Raw genomic sequence first — 27,942 nt, 5'->3', positions numbered from 1 at the left:
TGATGGGAAACAATCGAGGTTGGAGATTGAAGGCACAGTAGTTGGAAAGAGATACCTTCTCTAGGGGGTTGTGTTTTCAGGGAGAGGTGGAGAGTTGCCACTCCTTGGGGACAATGCCATTTAATAATAAAGCAGCTTCCTCCATCACGCTTGAAGGACCTGGTGTTTCAGAGTCTCAGTACTAACCTGCAGTGGAGATCTAAGAGTGGTCATGAGCTTGGAGGAGAGGCCCAGGGCCAGGACAACATTTGCATCTTCCCTGGCCCCCTAAGCAAAGATGAAGACAAAGGGCCCAAGGGGCATGAAACGGCACAGCAGATGATGGTTTGGAACACAGTCCTGAAGCTCCGAAGGCCTATGGCTTAATCCTGCCTTTCCCTACTTACTACTTAACCTTGGATACAAGTTGCCTCATCTGTAAATGTAGTTGCTTCTACCTTATAGGAGCCTGTGGGTTAATTGAAGTTGTATGTGAAAAGCGCCACCGCAGTGCCTGGCCCATAGTAAGTTTGCAGCTACTGCCTTCCACTGCAGGGCCAGCACAGCACTCCCCAGCCAGGGTTCTTGTTTTTCTGGATACAAAAGGGCCAGTGGGCTGGGCATGGTGGCTCACGCCTGTAATCCCAGCAGTTTGGGAGCCCAAGGCAGGTGGATTCCTTGAAGTCAGGAGTTTGAGACCAGCCTGATCAACATGGCAAAACCTCTTCTCTACTACAGATACAAAAATTAGCTGGGCATGGTAATGCACACTTGTAATCCCAGCTACTCGGGAGGCTGAGGCAGGAGAATCACTTGAACCCAGGTGGAGGCTGCAGTGAGCCAAGATTGCGCCACTGCATTCCAGCCTGGGCAACAGAGCGAGACTCCATCTCCCAACAAATAAATAATAAAGGGCCAGAGGCCTATGCACATTTGGGTGTAAATTAAAAATCTGGCTGGGGAAGGGGAGACAGTGCAGGAATCAGCACCTCAGCCCCAGGTTTTGCCTTCATTACTCCTCCGGTGAGCATGAGAAAGTTTCCTGAAAGTGGTAGGCTTTGAGCACCCCAGGTCTAGGCAGGACAGGAAGCATCCACCAAAATTTTGCCCATGAAAATCCCGCAGGCTGGCCTCTGCGTGGTGCTGCCACACACGACTGGTTCTTACCTGTGCTCTGTGCCTTTTCACCTCCCCCAGTCCAAGGAGAGCCTCCCAGCTAAGTTCCGCATTCTGGTCTCAGTGGCCATTACTACTCCTCTTCCCACAAACACTGCCAGCATGTCAGTGGATGCTGTGTGAGGTGATGATTTGTCCACGGCTGTAAGTGTTCAAACAGGGTCTGACTACCTGCATGGGAAGAAATGACAGAGATGATTTATGCATCAGATCAAGATTGGAACAAAGGAAACCATGAGACATAGTTCTGTGGACTCAGAAGGGACTTAGAGGCGGTACGACAGGACAGACCTAGGTTTAAGAGCCGACTGTCACTTTGAGCTGGAGCAAGTCATCCTGCCTCATTGAGCCTCAATTTTATCAGTAAAATGGCAATGATGGCAGCCAGCCTCACAGGTTAGCAATTTAGCAGGAACCAGCCAAGAATCGTTAATCCATTGGATGGGTGTGATTCCCCAAAAGGCCACCTGAGGGCACCCTGTGAAAGGCTTCAAGTGTGCTTGGGTGATCTGTCGGAGGCAGTCTTGAGAAGGAAAGCAGATGGGCAGGAAGAAGAAAACGCTTGCCCATTTCTCCCCTCCCTCTGTCAGTTAAGCCTGGGGGGCACCCCTCCCTGGCCTCTGCCTTGTTTCAACTACCATCTCCCGGCTGGCCTACCTGCCTTCCCTGCCCCAGCCCTCAACCGTGGGAAAATTAGTGTTCCTCATGGGCTGGGCTCTGGGTCCAGAACCTGTTGGCATGCACAAAGCCAAGTTCATGTCTTAAGTAAATGCCGAAAAGTCCTAGCAGAGTGTGTTCTGCACCCACCAGGGAGCCTGTCTGCCCACCTACTACAAGGAAGAGAAGGAGGGCTCCTTTCTAGCAGAAGCCTGGGGAGAGGGAGGATGCTCCTGCCCGACGACATGGGCTGTGGCCCGTTGACAAGGCCCAGAAAGCCTGGAACTGACTGGGAGACTATTCACTCTCAGCAAGCATTCCCTGAGCATCTGTGACCCCCGAGGCACTGAGACACACAGAAGACACAAAAGAGGCCCACCCATGAAGGAGCTTACAGCCTAATCACAAACCAGGGAGGTGTCCCATGGGCTAAACAAAAATGGCAAATCCTGAGCTTCTAAGGTCAAAAGACAATCCAGGTATCATACTAAAAAGATACCAAAGGGGATGGAGTCAGTAGAACCATCTGCAACCAGTGCAGCCACCCAGGGCCAGGACAGTTGTTCGGGAAGCCAGAAGCCAAGAAGTTAGCCTTCTCTTTGCTTTGGTGTCTTAGTTGCTTTGTGCTGCTATATACCACAGACAGTGATTTATAAGCAACAGAAATGTATTTCCCACATTTCTGGAGGCTTAGAAGTCCAAGCTCAAGGCACCATTCCAGCTTGGTGTCTGGTGAGGGCCCAGTCTCCACTTCCAAGATGTTGCCTTGTTGCTGCTCCATCGCGAAGGCTGTGTCCTCACACAGTGGATGGGACAAACTGGCCCCTCAAGCCTTTCCATAACGTTGCTAATCCCATCATGAGGGCTCTGTCCTCACGACTTAATAATTCCCCAAAGGCCCCACCTGTTAATACTGTCACTGTGGTGATTAAATTTCAACATGTGAATCTGGCGGGACGTTCAGATCATGGCACTTGGCCTCATCCTGCTGACCTGTGGCAGGGGGGCAGATGAGGATAGAGCCTATCTGGGGCATCCCAGATGGGTGGGGTCTAGGCCTTGATTCTGGCAGTCAGTAGTGCAGGATCTCGATAAACCTATAAGCCTCAGCAGCCACTGGTCAGGGCTGAGGACAATGGAGGGTGACCCATGTGGACTTGATGACCAGAGGTCATCCCCTCAGATGTAATGGGAAAGGAGCTCCCGAGCGGAATCCATAGTGGGAAGAGAACACAGGACAGCACGGCTGAGGCCATGGCAGGGGCACAGAGCAGAGTACTCTCTGCAGCAGAAGGCCCACAAGAGATGGCGTCCAAGGAGTAGCATCCCTCCCCAGCCATGCTTCCCTGGGATTTGGGCAAGCCTCCCTGCAACATGAGCCTCAGGGCGGGCTGGAGGAGGGGGTTTCTGGTTCCTCTGCCTCTCCCGGGTCTGAGCTCGTGGTTGTCATTGCTCAAGGCCCTGCTGTCTGTCCACAGCATCCAGACCTCTCATCCGTCTACACCCATTGCTTCAAGCTTGGTCCCTCCGCCGTTGGTAATGTCCAGCTCTGCTCGGGCTGCTCACCTGCGTTTTACATTCCAACATCTGCTGTGTGTCCTCTCTGGGCAGCCCCCCGCCCTCCCTCACTCCCCAGGGGCTCCTCCTCTGTCCCTGTACGCTTCCTCCGTGCTTCCCCCACAGTTAGGGGCACCACCATCCATCCAGTCACCTGGGAATCATCCCGGGGACCGGTGATCTGAGGACGGAGAATTGACCGCTGAGCTTGGCGGCAAGGTTGGTGCCCTGACCTGACTTAATTAACTGGCTGTGGCTTCTGCTTGGAGAATGGCCTGAAGCCCAGTAAGCCTGGCGGAAGGACTGCTAGGAGGCAGAGCAAGCATTCCAGGTGTGAGTGGAGCATTCCTGGTGCTAGGCCATGCTGAGGGAGGGGTGGGCGTTATTCTAGGTGCTGAGAGAATTTTAAGCCTGGTGTCCTAGCTGACCTCCCACCCCCCACCCACCCAGGATCCTCAAGCAGGGCTCTCCATGCCTCATTCTCACCCCAGCTCGGCCTGTGTGTCTACCCACCTGGGCCTCCTATCCACTCTGTCAAGTTGGTGACTGTGTCCTTGCCTTGTGGAGTCCTCTTAAGGTCTCGTGGGGACCTTGTCCAAGAGATGTTTAATATTTGTGGGGAGACCAAACCAAGAAGAAATGAGTGGATTAATCAGAGGGCTCTAGGCCAGGCACAGTGGCTCACACCTGTAATTCCAGCACTTTTGGAGGCCGAGGCGGGCAGATCACGAGGTCAGGAGATTGAGACCATCCTGGCCAACATGGTGAAACCTCGTCTCTACTAAAAATACAAAAATTAGCCAGGCGTGGTGGCATGCGCCTGTAGTCCCAGCTACTTGGGAGGCTGAGGCAGGAGAATCGCTTGAACCCAGGAGGTGGAGGTTGCAGTGAGCCAGTGGCACTCCAGCCTGGCGACAGAGCAAGACTCTGTCTCAAAAAAAAAAAAAAAAAAATTCAGAGGGCTCTAGACTAGAAGGGTCCTTAGGGAGATGTTCTACGTGCTTTGCTTAAGGCCCTGAAAGGAGAAGCAGCTGGCTTAGGCGGACACATAGTTTAGTGGTCAGAGGGGCGCAGGAGAGCAGAACTCATAGACCAACACGGTCCACAAGCGTCCTTCTGAAACGCAGTTCTAACCATGTCACTTTCAGGCCCCAACAGTCGGCTGGCCTCCTGTGCCCAGCAGCAGTGTTTACGTGAGGTCTGGGCACCCTGTTATGGACTGAATTGTGCCCCCCTCCACCCAGATCCATACATTGAAGCCTTAGCCCCCAATGTGACTATATTTGGAAATAGTTTCTTTAAAGAGGTAATTAAGGCTGGGCGCAGTGGCTGATGCCTGTAATCCCAGCACTTTGGGAGGCCAAGGCAGGCAGATCACTTGAGGCCAGGAGTTTGAGACCAGCCTGGGCAACATGGCAAAACCTTCTCTCTAAAAAAAATGCCAAAAAAAAGGCCAGGCGCAGTGGCTTACGCCTGTAATCCCAGCACTTTGGGAGGCTGAGGCAGGTGGATCACCTGAGGTTAGGAGTTCAAGACCAGCCTGGCCAACATGGTGAAACCTGTCTCTACTAAAAATACAAAAATTAGCCGGGCGTGGTGGCAGGCGCCTGTAATCCCAACTACTCGGGAGGCTGAGGCAGGAGAATCGCTTGAACCTGGGAGGCGGAGGTTGCAGTGAGCAAAGATCGCTCCATTGCACTCCAGCCTGGGGAACAAAATTGAGACTTTGTCTCAAACAAACAAAAATACAAAAAAAGGGAAAAAAAAAAAAATTAGCCAGGCGGTAGTCCTAGCTCCTCTCGGGGCTGAGGCAGGAGAATTGCTTGAGCCTGAGGAGGGTGAGGCTGCAGTGAGCTGAGATCACACCACTGCCCTCTAGCCTGGGTGACAGAGTGAGACCCTGTCTCAAAAAAGAAAAGAAAAAGGTAATCAAGGTTAAATGAGCCCATAAGCATGGGGCCCTAATCCTGTAGGACTCATGTCCTATTTATGAAAGAGGAAGAGACACCGGGCATGTACAAGCACAGAGAAGAGGTCATTTACAAGCCAGGAAGAGAGGCCCCACCAGAAACCAACTCTGCTGGCACCTGGATCTTGGACTTCCAGCCTCTAGAACTATAAGAAAATAAATGTCTGTTGTTTAGAGTACCCAGACTGTGGTACTCTTGTTACAGCAGCCTGGGCTGACTGATATAGACCCCAACTTCAGAACTGCCTTGTGGTTTTGTCAAATCTGCAGGCTCACAGTCCTATCCAGTCCCTGATGCAGAATGTTGGGGTTAGATGTGTGAACCCCAAATGTCTGAGACAGGTCACAGTCAATTTGGAAAGTTTATTTTGCCAAGGTTAAGGATGCGCCCATGACACAGCCTCAGGAAATCCTGAGACATATGCCCAAGGTGGTCAGGGATACAGTTTGCATTTATACGTTTTAGGGAGATATGAGACCTCAATCAATATGTGTAAGATGTACATTGGTTTGGTCTGGTAAGACAGGACAACTTGAAGCAGGGGCTTCCACTTTAGAAGTACATAAGAGACAAGGCCAGGTGCAGTGGCTCATGCCTATAATCCCAGCACTTTGGGAGGCCGAGGCAGGCGGACCATGAGGTCAGGAGATCGAGACCATCCTGGCCAACATGGTGAAACCCCGTCTCTACTAAAATACAAAAAAAAATTAGCCATTCGAGGTGGCGCGTGCCTGTAGTCCCACCTACCTGGGAGGCTGAGGCAGGAGAATCGCTTGAACCCCAGAGGCAGAGGTTGCAGTGAGCTGAGATTGTGCCACTCCAATCAATCCAGCCTGGGTGACAGAGTCAGACTCTGTCTCAAAAAAAAAAAAAAAAAAGTAGATAAGAGACAAAAGATTGCATTCTTTTGAGTCCTTGATCAGCCTTCCACTAAATACATAATTTATTTTGTTTATTTATTCAGCTCTGTTACCCAGGCTGGAGTGCAGTGATGTGATTCTCCTCACTGCAACCTCAACCTCCCAGGTTCAAGCAATTCTTCTGCCTCAGCCTCCTGAGTAGCTGGGATTACAGGCACCTGCCACCACAGCCGGATAATTTTTGTATTTTTAGTAGAGACAGGGTTCACCATGTTGCCCAGGCTGATCTTGAACTCCTGAACTCAGGTGGACCGCCCACCTCGCCCTCCCAAAGTGCTGGGATTACAGGCATGAGCCACTGCGCCCAGCCTTTTTTTGTATATTTTTAGAGATGAAGTTTTGCCGTGTTGCCCAGGCTGGTCTCAAACAGCCTCCCAAAGTGCTGGGATTACAGGCATGAGCCATCGCACCTGGCCCCAAGAGGACTTTACATCTTCTCTGGGTTCCAGATTAACGGGCATGTTATTCTGCCAAGTTGCTTCATCTTCTCACACGCTCACTGAGCCCTCCACGAACCAAGGACAGGGGTGGATATGAAGTCTGGAAATCCAGAGATAGTTTAGATCTGAGCCCTGCCACTGAGTCACTCCTGGCCCATGGAGACAACTGTGAATCTCCCTGACTGGGCAGATGTGATGATAGCTGTAGGAACGGGAACCATGTGACCCGGAAGTATGGGCAAAGGATTCCAACTGCAGAATTCTGTAGAAATGTTTATTCATCTTGTTTTTCTGCCTAGCCACAGTGTGAGCAAGTTGAGAGAAAGCACTTTGTCTTACACATCCCCGTCCCCTCTCAGACATAATGGGCCTTACACATCCTTGTCCCCTCTCTTACGACATAATGGGCCTTAAAAATCTGAGTTCATAGTCCTCTGGCTGCTTTCTGCTTCCCTAGGAACAGCCCTCCTAGTGGCTAGGGGCAAAGTTTTAAAAACACAAAACCCAAACTGGTAGAACAGATAGGTACTTTAGAGTCAGGTAAGCATGAAGCGTGGGTTTGTTTTTTGTTTTTTGTTTTTTGTTTTGACAGGGCCTGGCTCTGTCAGTCAGGCTGAAGTGCAGTGGCATGATCTCGGCTCACTGCAACCTCCATTTCCCGGGCTCAAGCAATCCTCCCATCTCAGCCTCCAAGTAGCTGGGACTACAGGCATCCACCACTGTGCCTGGCTAATTTTTGTATTGTTTTGTAGAGACAGGGTCTTACTATGTTGCCCAGGTTGGTCTTGAACTCCTGAGCTTAAGCAATCTGCCTGCCTTGGCTTCCCAAAGTGCTGGGATTACAGACGTGAGCCACACACCAAACCAGCTGTGAGTTCTGAGTCGGTTTCACGCTGACTAGCTGTGCAGTGTGACCTCAGACAAGTCATGTTATGTTTCTGAATGTCTTCATCAGTACAAGAGGGTAATACTATTTATACAGATTTGTTTATAGAATTAAATCCAGTGACCTCTGTGAAGCTCCCAGTGTCTGGCATTTCGGTGGCCTTCGGTAAAGCTTAACTCCTAGATTATTCCTTTCAAAACAGTGATTTGCCCTACTTGAAGGCATTGCGGGAGGATAATGGTAAAAATTAAATGTAATAGACAAACTCTCAGTAGTGACCCACCTGTACCCTTTCCAACCAATGGGCATTTACTGAGCACCCACCTTCTGGGTAACAGGCCTGGTATCCAGTGCTGGAACGGTGGAGGGGAGCTCAGAGTTTCAGAGCTGAAAAGTCAGCCCCAGGAGGGCAGTGACTTCTTGTTGGCCACTGTATTCCCAGCCCTTAGAATGGGCCAGGCACATAGTAGGTGCTCAGTATTTGTTGAATGAATGAATGAATGAATGAAAAATACAATCCAGAGGGCCTCTGACTCTTTTTTAAAAGTTCAGCCAAGTCCCTTGACCTCTCTGAGCTGGTGTGTATCCCCATCAGTGAAGCTAGAGATGTTTAAGTCATCTCGAGGTCCTGCCGAGCAGGATTAATAGAGCAATAATATTAATAATAGCTACAACCATAACGTGGAGCACTGCTATGGAGGGAATAACATGTTACGTCCACGTTATGGAAGAGGAAACTGAGACACAGAGAAGCATGGAAGGCTCCTGGAGAAGGGGGGGTTTCAAGATGTTTTGGAAGAAAAACGGGATCAGACGGAGTAGCAGAGAAGAGGATCCACGACCCAGAGGAAAGGCCTTATCCAGCGCCGTCGCGCGGCGCTGCCTGCGGACGTTGTAGGAGGGACTAACGCAGCCCGGAACCCGCCCAATCCAACCTCCGGCGTCTCCATGGCAACAACCTCTGCACATGCGCCGCGAGCACCGGCGCCTGAGCTGCCAGCACGGGCAGAAGCCGGACGCAGGCGGGGCGGAAGCGGGCCTGGCGGGCTGGGGCGATGGGCGCGCGGGTGGGCGTTTAAAGGGGCCTTCGGCACCTAGGTTGTTTCGCCGCCGGGAATGCTGACGGTGAGGGCTAGGTAGCCCCGGGAGTTGGGATCTAGAAGGTAGAGGAGAAGCAGGGATGTCTGACCCCCGGAGGTGACAAGGGGAGAGGGGCTGGGTAAATACCTTCGCTAGGCAGTAATGGGATGACTATCCCCAGGGAGCACTGCGGAGGAGAGAGGCAACTGAGGGACTGCACTTTCTGGTACCCGCCGGGAGAGTCAGCAGTTAAGAGGGATCATAGGCCCGGCTTGGTACGGTCACCCCCCTTCGCACTCCCTGGTCTCAGCATTCTGCCACTTCCCTACCCCGTCGCGGTGCCCAGCCATGGCCAGACCTCCCGTGCCCGGTTCGGTGGTTGTCCCAAACTGGCACGAAAGTGCTGAGGGCAAGGAGTACCTGGCTTGCATTCTGCGCAAGAACCGCCGGCGGGTGTTTGGTAAGTGCCTCCCCCTTTCCTCCAGCCCGCCACTTGTCTCTCCCTGCCAGTGTCACCTGTTGCTCTCCGAATAGAGCAGAGAGGCAGGGCAGTGAGGGCCTGCTGCAGTCTTCAGCAGCCTTCAGCCTGGGGGACTGAAAGCCCTACCTCTGGGACCCCCCACCCCTAAGTCTCCTTAGAGCTAATTCCCTCGTCAGAGCCAGGAACATGGAAACAGCAGAAACCCTGCCAGCAACCACTGTCACCAGAGATGCAGTTGGTTGAGCTCTCCGCTGCTGCCAGGCCCTCTGTTGGGCTCCTTACACAGTGCACGCCCATTTAACCTCTCAACAGCACATGGTACAGACTTGGCTAATATCACACCCTAATAGAGGTGAGCCTCTTCCATGTCCTGCTGTCTCTAGGATGAGACACTGGTGTTCCCCATCACTGAACTGCCTGGGTGAGTCAGTTCAGTGAAACTGACTCACCCAGGCAGGGCCCGGCTGACAGGCCGGCAAAGGTGCCTGGAATCAGCTGTGGAGTACAGTTCTGGGCAGGAGAAGCAAGGTGCCAGAAAGCTTAAGACCAGAGAGTGAGATAGCTAGAACCAAAATTTGTGAATAAGTCAACTGTTTAAAAAAAAAATTACACTAGATTCAAAATACGACCCTCACGCCTGTAATCCCAGCACTTTGGGAGGCCAAGGTAGGCAGATCACCTGAGGTCAGGAGTTCAAGACCAGCCTGGCCAACATGGTGAAACCCTGTCTTTACTAAAAATACACAAATTAGCCGGGCATGGTGGTGCGCATCTATAATCCCAGCTACTCGGGAGGCTGAGGCAGGAGAATCACTTGAACCCAGGAGGCAGAGGTTGCAGTGACCCTAGGTCCAGCCATTGCATTCTAGCCTGGGTGACAAAAGCGAAACTCCATTTCAAAAGAAAAAAAAAAACAAACCCTCGATTATGGCCACTGTCCCTTTAATCCCATGACGGCTGGTAACACTGTATTTGGGGTTACACATACCCAGGTAAGTGACCCAGGCTCCACCACTGCTAGCTGTATGACTGGGGATAAGTGAACTCTAGCCTAAAGTCCCACTTCTGTAAAATGGGGATAATCACAGTATTTATCCCATAGAGGTCCTGGGGAAATTGATAAAGAGTGTGTTTGTAACATACTGAGCAAGGTCTGGCATACAGTGGGTGTTCACTGAAGGTTGATTGTTATTGTATTTATTTTGCATTTAGTTGTGTTGAGTGGAAGAGAATTGAGTGAAGGTTGAGCTGATTTTCTGGGGACATCATAGAATCCACTGACCATATTATCTATGCCACAGATAGGATCAAACAGCCATAACTTAGAGGAATGGCAGTGATGGCTTTTAATTTTTGTGTTTTTACTTTAACCACAGACATTTGGGTTTTTTTCTTTTTTTTAACAGCTGGGTTTATGCACCCGAATGTATCATTCAGTGGTTGTCATGCAGGCCCCACAAGAAACAGCTAGTTGAGAGCAGCTAGTAAATAAATATCAACAGACTGACTATAATCACTTAGGCCAGTCTCTTTGTATCCCAGACTTCTGTAAAACTGGGTTGAGTATTAAGAGCCACAGATGGGGCTGGGCACAGTGTCTCACACCTGTAATCCCAGCACTTTGGAAGGCTGAGGCAGGCAGATCACCTGAGGTTGGGAGTTTGAGATCAGCCTGACCAACATGGAGAAACCCCCTGGCTACAAAATTAGCCAGGCATGGTGGCGCACGCCTGTAATCCCAGTTACTCGGGAGGCTGAGGCAGGAGAATCACTTGAACCCAGGAGGCTGAAGTTGCAGTGAGCTGAGATCATGCCATTGCACTCCAACCTGGGCAACAAGAGCGAAACTCCATCTCAAAAAAAAAAAAAAAAAGAACCACAGATGGTTGCTTAGCCCTGAAGAAGCCATTAGAAACGAGGTTGTCCTTGGCTGCATGTGGTGGCTCATGCCTGTAGTCCCAGTACTTTCGGATGCCAAGGTGGGAGGATTGCTTGAACCCAGGAGCTCAAGACCGGCCTGAGCAACACAGTGAGACCCCATCCCTATTAAAAATAGAAGGTAAAGAAAAAAAATAAAAATAAATAAATGAGATTGTCCAGCCCAGGATCTGATGGGGCAAGTGCAGGATTTACCCCCGTCTTAGTTCATTTTATGCTGCTATAACAGAATACCACACTCTGAGTTATTTATTTATTTATATTTTTTTGAGACAAAGTTTCACTCTGTCGCCCAGGCTGGAGTGCAGTGGTGTGATCTTGGCTTAGCAACTTTCACCTCCCAGGTTCAAGCAATTCTCCCGCCTCAGCCTCCCAAGAAGCTAGGATTATAGGCACACATCACCACACCCAGCTAATTTTTTGTATTTTTTTTTTTTGTAGAGATGGAGTTTCACCATGTTGGCCAGGCTGGTCTCGAACTCCTGACCTCAAGTGATGCACCCGCCTTGGCCTCCCAAAGTGCTGGGATTACAGGTGTGAGTCACTGCGCCTGGCCTCCTCTGGGTAATTTATAATGAACAGAAGTTTATTTAGCTCGTGGTTCTGGAGGCTGGGAAGTCTAAGAACATGGCAGTGGCATCTGGAAAGGGCCTTCATGTTGTGTCATCCCATGGGCAGACGGGCAGAAGGGCAACAGCAAGACAGCAAGAGGCACCCAAACTGGCTTTTATAACAAACCCACTGCCCCAATGACAACATTAATCCATTTATGAGAGCAGAACACTCGATCACCTTGTATTAGGCCTGACTTCCTAACACTGCTGCATTGGGGATTAAGTTTCCAACACATGAACTTTGGGGGACACCTTCAAACCACAGCACCCTTCGACCCTGCCTGGCTCCCTTTTTGCTCTAGGCCTGCTTGAGCGGCCAGTGCTGCCGCCGCCTGTGTCCATCGACACTGCCAGCTATAAGATCTTTGTGTCTGGGAAGAGTGGTGTGGGCAAGACGGCGCTGGTGGCCAAGCTGGCTGGCCTGGAGGTGCCTGTGGTGCACCACGAGACCACCGGTGAGTGGGACCTCAATCCTTTGCCCATCCTGGGAGGCCCTCCTTGGGGGTGGAGGCAAGAACCTGGCCCTGGACCACACAAGCCAGGGTTGATACCCAGCTCCACCTCTTACTCTGTAGCCTTAGAAGGTCACTTCACCTCTCTGAGCCTACATGGGCTCCTTGGTCCCAAAGGAATAATGGTACCTACCCCACAGGGTTGTTGTGTGGTTGCCAACAGAGGTAGTGGTGGTAACATGCCTAGCATCAAGCTATGCTCAAGGCAGACGCTCAGGAAATGCTAATCTTGCTTTCTTGTTTCTCACCACTGGATGCTGATTGTTCCACCATGGTGAAACATCTCCCAGTGCCCTGGGCCCTTTGGGTCTCCCTGGACATACAAACGAAACTGCTTTGCCATAGCTAGGGCTGCATCTTCCTGGTATACCAGAGTCTCCTCCAGGGCTGGTCTCTGTTTCTCCCATCAGCGAATTCTCCTGGGTCAAGGACTGGGCTGCCCTCATCAAACTGGGGACCCATCAGGGCAGGGATGTATCTCTTCTTCCTATTCCTTCCTGGCCCCCTATTCCTCCACCCCCACCTCTCCCATGCTGAATGGCTGACCCTGGCTCCCCCTCAGGCATCCAGACCACCGTGGTATTTTGGCCAGCCAAGCTGCAGGCCAGTGGCCGTGTCGTCATGTTTCGTTTTGAGTTCTGGGACTGTGGAGAGTCTGCACTCAAAAAGTTCGATCATATGCTCCCGGTGAGCAGGCATGTGGGCCTGGGTGGGCTCTGCCAGGGGCTGGTTGGGTAGTAGTGAGTTCAAGGCACTGCTCAGAGATCTGAGCTGGCACTGGAGACTGAGTCCCAGCCCATGCTTGTCCTAGGACCAGCCGCTCCGTGCCCTGGGCCTCAGTTTCCCAATCTGTGAAAGGAGGGATTATTCCTGATTCTTCTCAGGGCCCTGCAGTTGATGGGAGGTGATATGGTTATATGCCTCTCCATCACCAGGCTTGCATGGAGAACACAGATGCCTTCCTCTTCCTCTTCTCCTTCACTGACCGTGCCTCCTTTGAAGACCTCCCTGGACAGCTGACCCGCATAGCACGTGAGGCCCCTGGTGTCGTCAGGATGGTCATTGGCTCCAAGTATCCTTTGGATACCCTCAGCAAGTCACGGAGCAAGGGGGTCAGGGGCCCAGCCTCTGCCCAGGCATGGAATTCAGCACCTGAGCTTTTACTTAGAGGGTACAGCATGGCTACCCCAGCTCCTGGGTGTGGGCTCCAGGGAGGAAGGAGAGGCAGGGTCTGATGGGGGGCTGTGCAGAGGCAGCCAGCCAGGCTCCTTGACCCTCCTCCAGATTTGACCAGTACATGCACACAGACGTGCCTGAGCGGGACCTCATAGCCTTTCGGCAGGCCTGGGAGCTGCCCCTGCTACGGGTGAAGAGTGTGCCAGGGCGGCGGCTGGCTGATGGGCGCACGCTGGACGGGCGGGCTGGGCTGGCTGACGTTGCCCACGTACTCAACGGCCTTGCTGAGCAGCTGTGGCACCAGGACCAGGTGGCAGCTGGCCTGCTTCCCAACCCCCCAGAGAGTGCTCCTGAATGAATAACGAGTGGGTGCTTGTGATCCCACCCCCAACCCTCAGGTCTCGACATAGGGCCTGAGGCTGAGGCAGGAACATGGGTCCCATCTGGAAGACTAGCCAGCATGACCTGATATGGAGGATGTGGCCGGAGAGGGCCCGCCCCCGAGCAGCGCTTTCCTTGCAGAATTCATGCCAGGGAGTTGGGGAACAAGGCCCTGAGCTCGAACATCTCCCACGGCCTTTCCCCCTTTGGCAGCACCCGTGGAGGGTGACTGGAAGAAGGGGTGCCTCTCAAGTGACTTCAATCAAGAGCCTTTATTGGTTGAGGTGACACCATTTGTTGTAACAGATGAACTCCGAAATCCCAGTGCTGTACTCCATGTGTTCGTTCTTGAATAGGCCTCAGCTAGGAAGGAGGTGACAGTGGGCGTGGGGCTCTGCTCCAGGCGCTCCTACAGAGACCCAGCCCCAGAGACCCTGTCCAGCTGCCCTAGGGCATCAGCACCCAGTTAGCAGCCAGGGAGTGAATGCAGGCGGGAGGTGGCCCCCAGCTTTCTGTGGACCAGGCCCAGGGTGGCACCTCATTCTGCCCACATTCCAGAGACCAGCACCCAGCAGTCATGTAGTCATGTGGCGCTGTGGGGGAGGCTGGGACATGGAGTCCACCTGTGAGTCCAGGAGTCAAGCCCGTCGCTCTGCAGGGCCTTTCTTTTTCTTTCTTTTTTTTTTTTTTTTTTCGGAGTCTTGCTCTGTGGCACAGGTTGGAGTACAGTGGTGTGATCTCAGCTCACTGCAACCTACACCTCCTGGTTTCAAGCGATTCTCCTACCTCAGCCTCCCGAGTAGCTGGGATTACAGTCGCCAACCACCATGCCCAGCTAATTTTTGTATTTTTAGTAGAGATGGGGTCTCACTATGTTGGCCAGGCTGGTCTCAAACTCCTGACCTCAAATAATCAGCCCGCCACAGCCTCCCAAAGTGCTGGGATTACAGGCACGAGCCACCGCGCCTGGCCTGCAATGCCTTTCTTGATCATGAAGCTGTCAGACCAGGCTTAGGATAGGAGTCCTGGCAGCCCAGGGGCACCCGAAAGCAGCACCATGCAGGATCAAGGACCATCCCAGTGGGGGTCAGAGCGTCAGCTGGCCTGAGAGGCAGCTCTGTCCCATGGGAGGCCATCAAGGACAGGAACCGGGAGGGGAGTGAGTAGGCCCAGCCTTGTGTCTTGGCCCTGCCCCATAAGCCAGAGATGCTGGTGAAAGTAGTCTAAGGAGGATGAGGGGAAGGCCCCAGGGAAAGGGGCCTTTATACGATCCCCTCCAATGAGCCCCTGCCCAGCCCCATAGATGAACCCCTGGGCTGAGGCCGGGCCTGCGTCTGGCTCAAAGCAGAGTGTCCCGAAAGCCAGCTGACTCTTGGAACTCTGCAGCTCTGCCCAGGCCCCACTCACACAGTATGACCTGTGCTCACACACACCTGCGCTAGGACGAAAGCACTTTCCACGCCTGCCTGCTGGCACACACAGGAGGTCTAGACTCACCTGTCCTGATGCCTGCACCCAAGCACACTGCTCACATGCCCATCCACACTGCCAGCCTGTCCTCCCTGGGTACTGCCACCTACGTTTGTCAACCCTTCCAGGGTCTGGGCCAGAGGAAGGACTGATTCCAGCACCTTCTCACCGCTGACTAAGGCTTAGAGCTCAGGCCCTGCACTTATCCCACACCCCAAGAAGGAATGTCCCTGGACGGGACCCCAGCCTCAGAGCCTGCAGGCCGGCTCCCACTTCTGCAGCCCTCAGCCCTGCTTCCAGGTGGATCTATCCATGTTCCCCTCTGTCCTTAACTCCAGGAGACCTTAGCTCACCTGAGCAGCAATGGAGTGGAGGGTAGGGCCCAGAAGGCAGCCCCAGGCCTGACTGTGGGCCTCCAGCTACAGGCATTTGTGCTTAGGAACCGCCTACCCCACATCCCAGCCGGTCATCTCTGGGCATAAACCCCACCCCCCCACCCCCGGAAAGGAGGCTTCCTGTCCCTCTTGGGCACCAGCTCAGCCAAAAGCCAGAAAGCTGTCTGGAGCATAACCTGATCCCCCCCCCCCGCCCCGCATGGCGAGGCAGGGCAGTCTCCTGGCTGGCACTGCTCTGGTCAGAGAATTGACCCCTCATCCACCTTTACACCAAACAAGAGGTGTCTCCCTGGGTGAGGACAAAGTGGGGAGGGCAACAGGGCTGGGGCTTAGAGCCCCTCCACCAGCCATCCAGGGCAGCCTTCTCAGCTCCTCCCAGCACAGCCCCGGTGCCACTTTAGTATTTAGTAGGCCACCCTGGGGTCTCCATCACCACAGTGCAGAACTGGAAGCCACAATGCTTTGAATAGTCGATGCCTGTGCCTCCTGGGAGGTCTCTGGGTAGCCCTGTGGAGAGTGGGTGAGAGGAGAGTGTGTTCTCACATGCACGTGTTCAGGCTGATGGCATGGGACTGTGACCTGTCCGGTCACACAGGGCCTCAAACTCCAAGGAGCCCCACACCTGGTTTAATGCTCTGCCATTGCCCTCTTGCTGATGCCCTTCTTATTTTTTTAGAGACAGGGTCTTGCTGTGTCGCCCAGGCTGGAGTGCAGTGGCCCAATCATCACTCACTGCAGCCTTGAACTCTGGGAGAACTCCCCGTTTCTCCCCAGCCTCGGAAGTAGCTCCCACCATACCCAGCTAATGTTAAAACTTTTTTGAGAGACAAGGTCTCGCTATATTGCCCAGGCTGGTCTCAAACTTCTGGGCCCCACTGGGTACAGTGGCTCACGCCTGTAATCCCAGCACTTTAGGAGGCCGAGGTGGGCGGATCATCTGAGGTCGGGAGTTCAAGACCAACCTGGCAAACATGGTGAAACCTCGTCTCTACTAAAAATACAAAAATTAGCTGGGTGTGGTGGCAAGTGCCTGTAATCCCAGCTACTCAGGAGGCTGAGGCAGGAGAATCGCTTAAACCCAGGAGGCGGAGGTTGCAGTGAGCCAAGATTGCACCACTGCACTTCAACCTGGGCAACAGAGTGAGACTCTGTCTCAAAAAAACAAAACAAAACAAACAACAAAAAATGAGCTGGAGGAGCGGGTTGGAGGCCCTTCCACCTCTGGAACACTGGTGGGTGGGGAGAAGCAGGGGAGCTGGTGTTCAGCTCTATTCTATAAAGAAGGGGTGGATCCTGAGAGGCCTTGTTAGGGGTGGTCCAGAAGGAGGTTGAAGGGGAAGTGCGTGACCTTGGAAGTCCTCTGTAATTCTCTTTTGCTCAGTTGACACATCTGTAAAATGGAGATAGCAGCACTCACTTATTTGAGTTGTGAGAAGTAAATGCATGTGAAATGTTTAGCACGTGCCGGGCACCAAGTTAAGTGTCCAATAAATGTTGGCTGTTATCATCGTCCTTGTTATTACAGTAGCAGCGGCGGTTCTGGTCTGAGAGCAGGTGGAGGGGAGGAAGAAGCATCCCAGATCGCGCTAACAGCGCCTCTATTGTTACACTTCAGATTTAGTCAGGGGTGCGGGGAGGGACGGGTGGCCCAACTGGGCCAACTGAGAAGCTTCTGGCACCTGCAACTGTGCCCCATCCCCTCACCTTCACCCCTATGCCTGCTGCACCCAGGACGGCAATGACGCCACCGACAGGAACCGGGACGACAACTGCATCTGGCGCCCTGCGGCAGCATTTATGTCCTGGACTCCAGGAGTAACATTTTCCGAGACAGGAAAACCTACATTGGTGAGACTTGGGCCAGACAGGACTCTTGTCCCACCTCACCCACGAGGCCCGAGTGACCAGGCCACAGGCTCTCCCTTAAACCTCCTTTCCCTTCCCGGAGAAATCCTGCAGCGTCTGTTGTCTTTTTCTTACAATGGGCAGTTCCTTCCTCGAACTAACCCTAATACCTTTTGCTACAAACTCAAATTTCCTTTAATTTTGGCCTAAGTACTAGGGACTGATGAACTCAGATCCTTTCCACCCAGATAAAAGTGGGGCCGGGCGCGGTGGCTCACGCCTGTAATCCCAGCACTTTGGGAGGCCGAGGCGGGCGGATCACGAGGTCAGGAAGTCGAGACCATCCTGGCTAACACGGTGAAACCCGGTCTTTACTTTTTTAAAAATACAAAAAATTAGCCGGGCGTGGTGGCGGGCGCCTGTAGTCCCAGCTACTCGGAGGCTGAGGCAGGAGAGTGGCGTGAACCCAGGAGGCGGAGCTTGCAGTGAGCCGATATGGCGCCACTGCACTCCAGCCTGGGTGACAAAGCGAGACTCCGTCTCAAAAAAAAAAAAAAATAATAAAAATAAAAAAGTGGGACAGAGTGGGAGCGGGGTCAGACCGCTCCTAACTGTCCCCCTGACCCCGCGATGGGACAGACTTCGTGCTCGCCTGGGAGGAGAAGCTGCAACTCCCGCGGCGGCGGGAGAGAGGCGACTCAGGCTGCGGCGATGGCGCAAGAATTTTCAGCGGAACCTGGAGGAGGTGAGCGCAGAGCCGGCGGACTGCGGGTCCCGAGGCCGAGCGCAGACGCCCCTGGCCAGCTCTGAGACCAGCACAAGCGGCTTCAGCAGCTCATCTGTCAAATGGGTTTGGCCGTAGTGTCAGCCCTATGCAGGGGCTGTGACGATTACACGGACGAAGGGTGTAAAACGCTCAGGCCAGGGCCTGGCACATTGGAGGCGACCAAGAAAGGGGCAAGATCAGTCACTATACGACGGGGCCCACCCGGCGTCTGTCTCCGCGTTTGAAAAACCAGGGTGTTCGTTTTCCTCATTTGAAATTTAAACGAGGAAACGCATGTCAAAGCACTTTTGAAGGCAGAAAGGACCGACGCGAAAAATGGGACCTGGCGGGGCGCGGTGGCTCACGCCTGTAATCCCAGCACTTTGGGAGGCCAAGGCGGACGGATCACCTGAGGTCCGGAGTTCGAGACCCTGGCCAATACGGTGAAACCCCTTCTCTACTAAAAATACAAAAATTAGCCGGGCGTGGTGGCGCATGCCTGTAATCCCAGCTCTTGGGAGGCTGGGACAGGAGAATCGCTTGAATCCGGGAGGCGGAGGTTGTGGTGAGTCGAGATCGCGCCACTGCACTCCAGCTTGGGCAACAGAGCGAGATTTTGTCTCAGGAAAAAAAAAAAAAGGGATCTGTCACCTCCCGGGACCGTGAGGGGAGGGGCTTAGGGGTCTTTCCCTCTACTGGGAGAGCAGCCCCGCGTAGCGCCGCACCATTCGCCGAGCTGAGCGCGCCTGGGAGCCGCTGTGCTACACCGAGGAACTGAGTCTGCGCGCGCCGCCGCAGGTAGAAGGGTGGGACGGGTCTGCCCGGGGCAGCGTCTCCTCAGGGGCCGTAACCCTGTCCTTGACCCCAGGCCCGGCCCAGCCCCTACTCTGAGGGCTCGGGCGGGGGAGGGGGGAGCCACAACGGCGCCTGCGCAACCCTCTACAGCAGAAGGTGCGCAGCCGGCGGTAGGACACGTGCGCCTTCCGCAGCTCGGAGCCGGGCAAGTGAGACCGGGTGGCGCCTCGAGTGGGCGAGGTCTGTCCGCGGAGGGGCAGGAGCCAGTAGAAGCCTTAGCGTAGCCAAGGCTGATTTGCCCCTCCTCGGGGTGCCTCAGAGGCAACTTCCGCGTCACTCGCTTTAGGTCTCCGACTCTGTCCTTTCCGCAAACTGGAGCTCCGGCCCTGCCCACTATCCCTGATTCCTACCTGTTCAATCCGATCTGGTGCTCACCTGACTGGAACACACGCAGCCCAGGCTGCGCTCTGTGGGCAGAAGAGCTCTCTGGCAATGGCAGCTGGCGTGTCTCACCTGCCTGTCTGCAACGGAGAGGCTCTGGACTGGTATTAGGTTTCAGATCGGGCTGAGGGCTGGGCTTCTGACCCCTGTTCCTCTGACAGATTCCTGGGCAGCGATTCCCATGACTCCTACTTCTCCTACATGTGGAGGCACTGAGTGGTGAGACGGCTGCTTGGAGCGAGTCCAGCTGGGACCTTAAGCGGGCAGTTGACACCAGGACTCCCCTGGCAAGTGGCAGAAATCCTGGCCCGCACAATCTCCGGGAAGAAGAAACATACAGAGATGGCCATCGCCCACCTGCTGGCAGAGGGCATCTACACTGCAGCCTTCCCACAGCATGAGGAAGAGATGCCCCAAGCTCAGATCTCTCCCAGGCCTGACAGCATGGCAGCAGTGGCTGGGGCATCTGGAGAGCACTCTCAAACCTCCCTGCAGCTCTCCCTCCTTTTGTCCTCCTAGGGCCCCTTTGAACTGCCTGGGTACCAGGTACCCGGTTCAGATCTCAACTCTCGCCAATTGCTGTACCCATACTGGGCTTGCTGGGGATACTGGCACAAGTACAAGCCCCTGGACTACGTATGAGAGTACTTTGGGGAGAAGGTGGTCACCCACTTTGCCTGGCTAGGTGAGTCTGGCGCTGGGGTGGGGTCTGGGAGTGGGGCTTGAGTGCAGAGATGGGGGTTCATGAGCTTTCTCTTACCCTTCAGGTTTCTACATGGCCTGTCTGCTGCCTGTCACTCTGGTGGGCACCCTGCTCTTTATCTCTGGACTTGTCACCGTGGGGGCCAACACACCAGTGTGGATGGCTGCGGAAGGGTTGGGGGATGGGCTGGATGGGCCAGGTTGTCTGCCTGGTTGAGGATAGGCCTTGCCAGGATAGGCACCCTCTGCTCATAGAGAGGAGATCTGTGCCAGTGGGGGTGCCACTCTGTGATACCTGTGCCATGCGGAATATTTCCGGGATCTGCCCCATGGCCAAGGTGAGCCAGGGAAAGGGGAAAAAATAACAGGTAGGTATTTTGGACCCAACCTGGGTCTGGATGCTGGCCCTACCTTGTGCCCTCTCTCCCCTCCTCACAGCTGAGCTGCCTCTTTGACCACCCAGGACCTGTGTTCTTCAGTATCTTCATGTCCTTCTGGGCCATGGCCTTCCTGGAGCACTGGAAGCAGGGAGTGCCACCTTGGCCCACCACTGGGACTGCAGCGACTTCCAGGACCACGAGGTGATGCCCAGCTCAGCCCTCCAGGCCACAGCCACACTTCCCAGAGTTCTCAGAGGCCAGAAAGTGTACTGGGAAGAGCTCAGACTTTGGAGTCCAACATCCCGGGATCCAAATCTGGCTTCTCCTCACACTTTTCCCGGGTCACTTTCCACCCTCCCCTGACATCAGGATGCTATAGGCTTGGTGAGGTGAAACATTGGGAGTATTTATATAATAAGCTGGACCTTGGAAAGAGACCCTCCCCAGAACCGAGAAGGAGAAAACATTCCACCTACCCACCCACCCATCCAGCTACCTACCTGTGTATCCAAACATCTAATCATTGATCCTGAGTTCGCTTCTCCCTACCTCCCCTGCCACACCCCAGCTCTCCCCACTCCAGTCCAAGTCACCATTTCCTCTTTCCTGGACCACTGCAGTGACCTCCCAACAGGTCTCCTTGCCCCACTTAATTCATTCTCAGCTGCCAGTACGGTGACATTCTGTGTTACCTTCCTCAAAGCCTTCCAGGACAGTCTCATTTGAGACGTACCTGGGAAATCATCCAAACCCCTCACAGTGGCCTACAAGGCCCTGTACCATCTGGCCTGTGTCTGGTTCTCCCCAACTGGCTCCACCAGATCCTTAAATAGGTCAAGTTCATTTCTACCCAGGAGCCTTGGCATTGGCTATATTGGCTATGCTCTGCCAGAATCCTCTTCCTTCAACTTTTTGTTGTTGTTGTTGTTGTTTTTGAGATGGAGTCTCACCCTGTTGCCTAGGCTGGAGTGCAGTGGTGCAATCTCAGTTGACTGCAGCCTCTACCTCCCAGGTTCAAATCATTCTCCTGCCTCAGCCTCCCGAGTAGCTGGGATTACAGGTGTGTGCCACCACACCTGGCTAATTTTTGTATTTTTAGTAGAGATGGGGTTTCACCATGTTGGCCAGGCTCGTCTCGAACACCTGACCTCAGGCGATCTGCCTGGCTTAACCTCCCAAAGTGCTGGGATTACAGACAGACAGGAGCCACCACGCCCAGTCCCTTCAGATTTTATATGGCCTACTCCTTGTCATTCAAGTCTCAAATGTTTCCTTCCTAGAGAGGTCTTCCCTGATCACTAATCCGGAGAGGCTCTCTGTCACGGTTTTAATTTAATCGCAGCATTCATCACTGTATTTTATGATTTATTTGTTTATTATCTGTCTTCTTCCACTGGCATGTGAGCTCCATGAGAACAGAGACCTTGTGTGTGATGTTGCCTGCTGTACCCCTGTGCCCAGAATAGTCTCTAGCATATAGAAGATGCTCAATAAATGTTTGTTGAGTGAATCTGTGAATAATCTACCTTCTGCCTACCCATTTGTCCAGCTATCCATCACTTTATCCATTCAACAGGGTTATAGGAAGATAGAAAACCAGAGAAGGTATTTTAACAGGGATAATTTAACATAAGGTATTGGTTAAACAGGGGCTGGGGGACTGAAAAAGCAGAAATGGAACACTGAGACAATGAAGTAAATGTCAATGGTACGCTTTGGATAGTGCAGTACACAACTCAGGTGACTCTCAAGAGTGGCCCTGGCCCAGGCACAGTGGCTCACACCTGTAATCGCAGCACTTTGGGTGGCTGAGGCAGGAGGATCACTTGAGCCCAGGAATTCAAGATCAGCCTCAGCAACACAGTGAGACTTTCCCTCTACTAAAAAATAAAAAATTAGCTGGGTGCAGTGGCATGCACCTGTAGTCCCAGTTACTCAGTAGGCTGAGGCAGGAGAATCACTTGGGGCCAGGAGTTTGGGGCTGCTGTGAGCTATGATTGTGCCACCGCACTCCAACCTGGGTGACACAGCAAGACCTTGTCTCTGAAAAATATATTAAAATTAAATTAAAATTAAAATTGACCATGCACGGTGGGTGATGCCTATAATCCCAGCACTTTGAGAGGCTGAAACAAGCAGATCACTTGAGGCTAGGAGTTTAAGACCAGCCTGGCCAACTTGGCAAAACTCCATCTCTACTAAAAATACAAAAATTAGCCCCGGCCAGGCGCAGTGGCTCACGCCTGTAATCTCAGCACTTTGGGAGGCTGAGGCGGGTGGATCACGAGGTCAAGAGATTGAGACCAGCCTGACCAACAGAGTGAAACCTCATCTCTATTAAAAATACAAAAATTAGCTGGGTGTGGTGGTGCACACCTGTAATCCCAGCTACTCGGGAGGCTGAGGCAGGAGAATTGTTTGAATCTGGGAGGGGGAGGTTGCAGTGTGCCAAGATCACGCCACTGTACTCCAGCCCAGGGGACAGGGTGAGACTCTCTCAAAAAAAAGAAAAGAAAAAGAGTGGCCCTGCCTTTGCACCCACTGTTCCCTCCCCGGAAAGCTTCTCTCCACTGTTCCTTTAGCACCTTTTCACCTTTTGGGTCATAGCTAAAGTGTCATTTCTTTAGAGTGACCATCTATGAAAAAGATTTCCTTCATAGGATATATATATATATCTTCCCCAGTTTGTTCACTGTGGCATGTTCAATATCTATTGCACAGTGGTACACAGTTAATAGTTATTGACTAAACTAATAAATTTATCCATTTATCCACCCATCTACCCATCCCACTCATCCACCCATCCCACTCATCCATTCATCCATTTTTCCCCATGTTCATCAACCATCCCACCAGACTTTTATCTGCTCACCCACGTAGCCATCCGTCCATCCCTCCACCCACCTGCCTACCTACCCACTTTCTTGTGAATAAACTATAGAGATTTACTGAGTGCTTGCCCAGTTTACCCACCCATTTGTCAGCCTACTGCCTGCTCACTCATCAGTCTATGTAGCCCTTTTCCACATGTCCACCCATTTGCTGTTTACTTCTTCGTCTACCCACCCATCCATGTAGCCATCCATCCACAGGCTTTTAACCATGCCCTGGGGAAAAAGGCCCTGCAAAACCAAAAATGAATTAGAACCCATTCCTGGACTTCCAGAGCGCCCTCTGCAGTCATGAAAAGGTGGGGGGCTGGCCGGGCGCGGTGGCTCAAGCCTGTAATTCCAGCACTTTGGGAGGCCGAGACGGGCGGATCACGAGGTCAGCAGATCGAGACCATCCTGGCTAACCTGGTGAAACCCCGTCTCTATTAAGAAATACAAAAAACTAGCCGGGCGATGTGGCGGGCGCCTGTAGTCCCAGCTACTCGGGAGGCTGAGGCCGGAGAATGGGGTGAACCCGGGAGGCGGAGCTTGCAGTGAGCTGAGATCTGGCCACTGCACTCCAGCCTGGGTGACAGAGCGAGACTCCGTCTCAAAAAAAAAAAAAAAAAAAAAAAAAAGAAAAGGTGGGGGGCTTCCCCATCCTAGGCTCATGCCACCAGCCTCTTGGCCCTAGGATGCACATTTCTGTTGCCCCCTGTGATAGGAGTGCCCACATCTAGAGTTTGCTGCCCTGGCCCTGCAGATGACCCAGAACCCAGTGACAGACTTGAAGGAGCTCTACTTCCCACCCCACAGCTGCCTTTCCCACCTACTCACCAGCTCTGCAGCCATCCTCACTGTGGTGAGGGGACACTGAGCCTTTGCTCTGGAAGGACTGGCCCCTCCAGGGTGGGTGGACTGGAACACTGGCAGTCCACTCTCCAGCTCTGACAGCCCTCTCTCCCGGCCCCCAGCTTTGCGTTGTGATGATTTTCCCTGTGTCTGTCATAATTTGTTTGTTTGTTTGTTTTTAAGACAGAGTCTTGCTCTGTCACCCAGGCTAGAGTGCAGTGGCGCAATCTCGCCTCACTGCAAGCTCCACCTCCTGGGTTCACGCCATTGTCCTGCCTCAGCCTCCCGAGTAGCTGAGACTACAAGCGCCCGCCACCACGCCCAGCTAATTTTTTGTATTTTTAGTAGAGACGGGGTTTCACCGTGTTAGCCAGGGTTGTCTCGATCTCCTGACCTCATGATCCTCCCGCCTTGGCCTCCCAAAGTACTAGGATTACAGGTGTGAGCCACTGCACCTGGCTTGTCTGTCATAATTTACCATGGCATTATCAGCATTGCAATGTTCCACACTGGCAACTCTGTGCTCATGACCCAAGTGAATGTCCTTTGGGGCAATGGAGGGTGGGAGCACTGTTCCAGGCTCCAGGCCTAATGTGGGCATCTTCAGGTTTTTTTCATCCCACCACATGGGTGGCTCCAGGTAATGGCCCATCACTCTGCCTAGGCTGGCAACATTGCCAACATCAGCAGCACTGTGCTCAACCAGGTACTGGTCTTCCTCTTTTTTTTTTTTTTTTTTTGAGACAGAGTCTCATTCTGTCGCCCAGACTGGAGTGCAGTGGTGCCATCTCAGCTCACTGCAAGCTCCACCTCCCAGGTTCATGCCATTCTCTTGACTCAGCCTCCCAAGTAGCTGGGACTACAAGCACCTGCCACCACGCCCAGCTAATTTTTGTATTTTTAGTAGAGATAGGGTTTCACTATGTGGGTCAGGCTGGTCTCAAACTCCTGACCTCAGGTGATCCACCCACCTCGGCCTCCCAAAGTGCTAGGATTACAGGTGTGAACCACCACGCCTGGCCTGGTCTTCCTCTAAAACCAGGTCTACACCACACTGGCTGACTCACCAGATGGAGTAAGTGAAGGTAATGAGTTGCAGGGCTATCTTTGTGTCATCTGGGAACTGGGAGTCTGGTGTCTGCAGTCACCCTCAAGTGAGAGTGGCCAGGGACACATGGCTGACATTAGGGGTTGGTAGGTTAAGGACAGGAGCATAGGGGCTGACCTGATGGACTATGCCTGCCCCCTTGCGCCCAGTAGAATTCCGACCAGCTCTGCCCTTTGTCCAGAGATGGATAGAATCCAGACCCTCCATGAAAATGCCTTCACTTTCATTTTCAGTTTGTCAATTTCTATTCTTCTCCCTTCTACATGGCATTCTTCAAAGGCAGGTGAGGACCACTCCCCAAACCCCAGCCTTGGGGCTGTTGCTTCCCAAGGAAGCAGCCCAGCAAAGCAGCAGCACCCTTTGGACTCCAGATTTGTCCCTGCCCAGGTCTTGCTATTGATCTTAAAGCTGGTTCTTGATTTCCCTGGGCTAGAGTCTTACCGACTGTAATTTCCGGGCCCATCATTGCACAACTGTGAAAATCTAACACCTGCATTCAGTCTGCCCTTCAGCCCTCACTGGGTGGCCCCAAGCCTGACAATGCCACCTCCCAATGCTGCAGTTTGACTTTATCACCATCTTTTGGGAGCCTTCCTGCTGTGCACCCTTGGTTGGATGCGAGGGACACAGAAATGAATCAGAGCTGGTCCTTTTCCCTGGGAGCATCCAGTCTTTAATGAGATCTGGTTAAGAGTCATAAAGTGCTGGACTCTCAGGAGGTGCTGTTATTGTGTAATTGCCATTGTCATTGAAGGATGATCACCAAAAGAGCCCACTCCCCAGCACAATGACTCCATCTTCCTGGGCCACAAATGCCGCATTGGCTGATCGTAGGTTGAGCAGTAGGTTTAGGCCACGGTCCCAGCAGACCCCTGGGGCCTAGTAGGGTAGGCAAGGCCTCCCATCAGCTCTGTCAGCAGGGTTATCTCTCAATTCAGGGGGCAGCCAGAGGATTAGGAGCAGAGTGGGGAGATGGGGTCAGCCTCAGCATGGAGTTTAGCTGCAGCCTGGCTCCAGAGAGGGAGAGCACATTACCCACAGATGCAGGGGCCCTTAGGTTTGTGGGGTACCCCGGTCAGTATGGCACATTGCTTGGCATGCAGAGTGAGGATGTGATTATGTACCTCTGGGTTGTTAGCTCTAGGGGTTAGTGGGTAGTCCTCACAACCTCAGGTCTGGCAGGGGTAGGATCTGCCTCTGGGGCCTCCAAAGTGGGTAGGAGGAGCAGGTGGCCAACTTTGTGCACCAGCAAGGAGGTGGGGTAACCCCTATGCAGCCCCGAAGCCCTGAGTAAGGTGCTCTGTGCCTGCCAACAACAGCGCGGCCCTGGTGGCTGCCACATCGAGGTCACCCAACAGCTCATCATCCTCATGGTGGGCAAACAGCTGCTCAGCCACATGGAAGAGTTCGCTGTGCTGTGAGTGGTGGGGGGAGAATGGGGGACAGGGCTGGGCCTCATCAGGCCATTTGGAGCGCTTTTATAAGAGCAGAGCAGAAAACCTCTTTCCTGGGACAGAAGATACGGACACAAGTCCTAGCCCTGCTTGTTGTGAGCTGCATGGCTTTGTGTGTCTCTGGGCCTCAGTTTCCTCATCTATACAATGGGGACAATAATAACTCTCCAAGAGAGCTGAGGGGATTATGAGGCGTTCAACAGGAAAGAGCTTTGCAAATGGAAGGCTTTCTATTACTGTTTTTTTCAGGGGGCAGTGATATTCCAGAGACCAAGAATGGCTACGTGGGAGGCACAGAGTTGAGAGCACTGGGCTCCTGTCTGACAGATTGGATTTGAACACTGGCTCCACCACTCACAATTTGGGGAGCCTGGGGCAAGTTCTCCAGGTGTGTTTCCTCATCAGTAAAGTGGAAATCATCATGGTGCCTGCCTCTAAGGGGTGCTGGTGATAGAAGTGGCAGTTCCTAGCACAAGGTCCTGTTATGACCATTATCTGGTTTCCCTGCCTCCTGCCCCCAGGAAGCTGAAGGCTTGGTGGCAGAAGTGGCAGCTGGCAGGGCAGAGGGACACCCAGGTCGGGCAGCAGCTGCAGCGCTGGGAGGAGGAAGGACTATGAGCTCATCGAGTGCCAGGGCCTGTTTGATGAATACCCAGGTATGGAGGAGCAGTTGCTCAGCAGCGTGTGCCCTGGGTATGAGTGGGGCCCCTGGGGGCCTGGAAGAGCAGGGGAGATGGCCCCGGGCCTGACACTCCCTGCCTGCCAGAGCTGCAGTTTGGGTTCATCACCATCTTTGTGGGGGCATTCCTGCTGGCACCCCTGTTTGCTCTGCTCAACAACTGGGTAGAAATCAGACCGGACGCCCACAAGTTCCTGTGCGAGTACCAGCGACCAATGGCTGGGCGCGGCAGGACGTCTGGATCTGACTGCTCCCGCTGGAGGTCACGGTACACCTTGCGGTCACCGTGAATGGGAGTGAGGCAGATGAAGGGAATACAGGGGCAGGGGGCGGGGGAGATGGAGCTCAGAGACTGGGGAAAGGGGTTCAGAAATAGGGAAATGCGGGGCTGGAGAAGGAAATCCGGGTCAGAGGTTGG

General features: G+C 53.3%; 1 protein-coding gene and 1 long non-coding RNA gene across 3 annotated transcripts; both read left to right on the top strand.

The window, feature by feature from the left end:
• Positions 1-7,928: 7,928 nt before the first annotated feature.
• CPLANE2 (ciliogenesis and planar polarity effector 2) lies at positions 7,929-14,091 on the top strand. 2 transcript variants are annotated; one of them, XM_009200130.4, is made up of 6 exons: positions 7,929-8,710; positions 8,847-9,125; positions 12,001-12,153; positions 12,773-12,897; positions 13,146-13,282; positions 13,495-14,091. In XM_009200130.4, the coding sequence occupies exons 2-6, from the start codon at positions 9,014-9,016 to the stop codon at positions 13,742-13,744; spliced, it is 777 nt and encodes a 258-aa protein (XP_009198394.2). In that variant the 5' UTR covers positions 7,929-8,710; positions 8,847-9,013; the 3' UTR covers positions 13,745-14,091. The 2 variants fall into 2 exon arrangements, with proteins under 2 accessions (XP_009198394.2, XP_031520576.1); XM_031664716.1 differs by having other exon boundaries at positions 7,929-8,748.
• A 4,717-nt stretch (positions 14,092-18,808) lies between these two features.
• Positions 18,809-21,568, top strand: LOC110742925. Its single transcript, XR_004182849.1, has 3 exons — positions 18,809-19,041; positions 19,641-20,164; positions 20,247-21,568. It is a non-coding gene; the product is annotated as an uncharacterized LOC110742925 (long non-coding RNA).
• The last annotated feature ends 6,374 nt before the right edge of the window (positions 21,569-27,942 follow it).

This window comes from Papio anubis, chromosome 1 (genome assembly GCF_008728515.1).
Source record: "Papio anubis isolate 15944 chromosome 1, Panubis1.0, whole genome shotgun sequence".
Lineage (NCBI taxonomy): Eukaryota > Metazoa > Chordata > Mammalia > Primates > Cercopithecidae > Papio > Papio anubis.
Note: the sequence above shows the minus strand (reverse complement) of the source record. Positions and strands in the feature narration are given on the sequence as shown.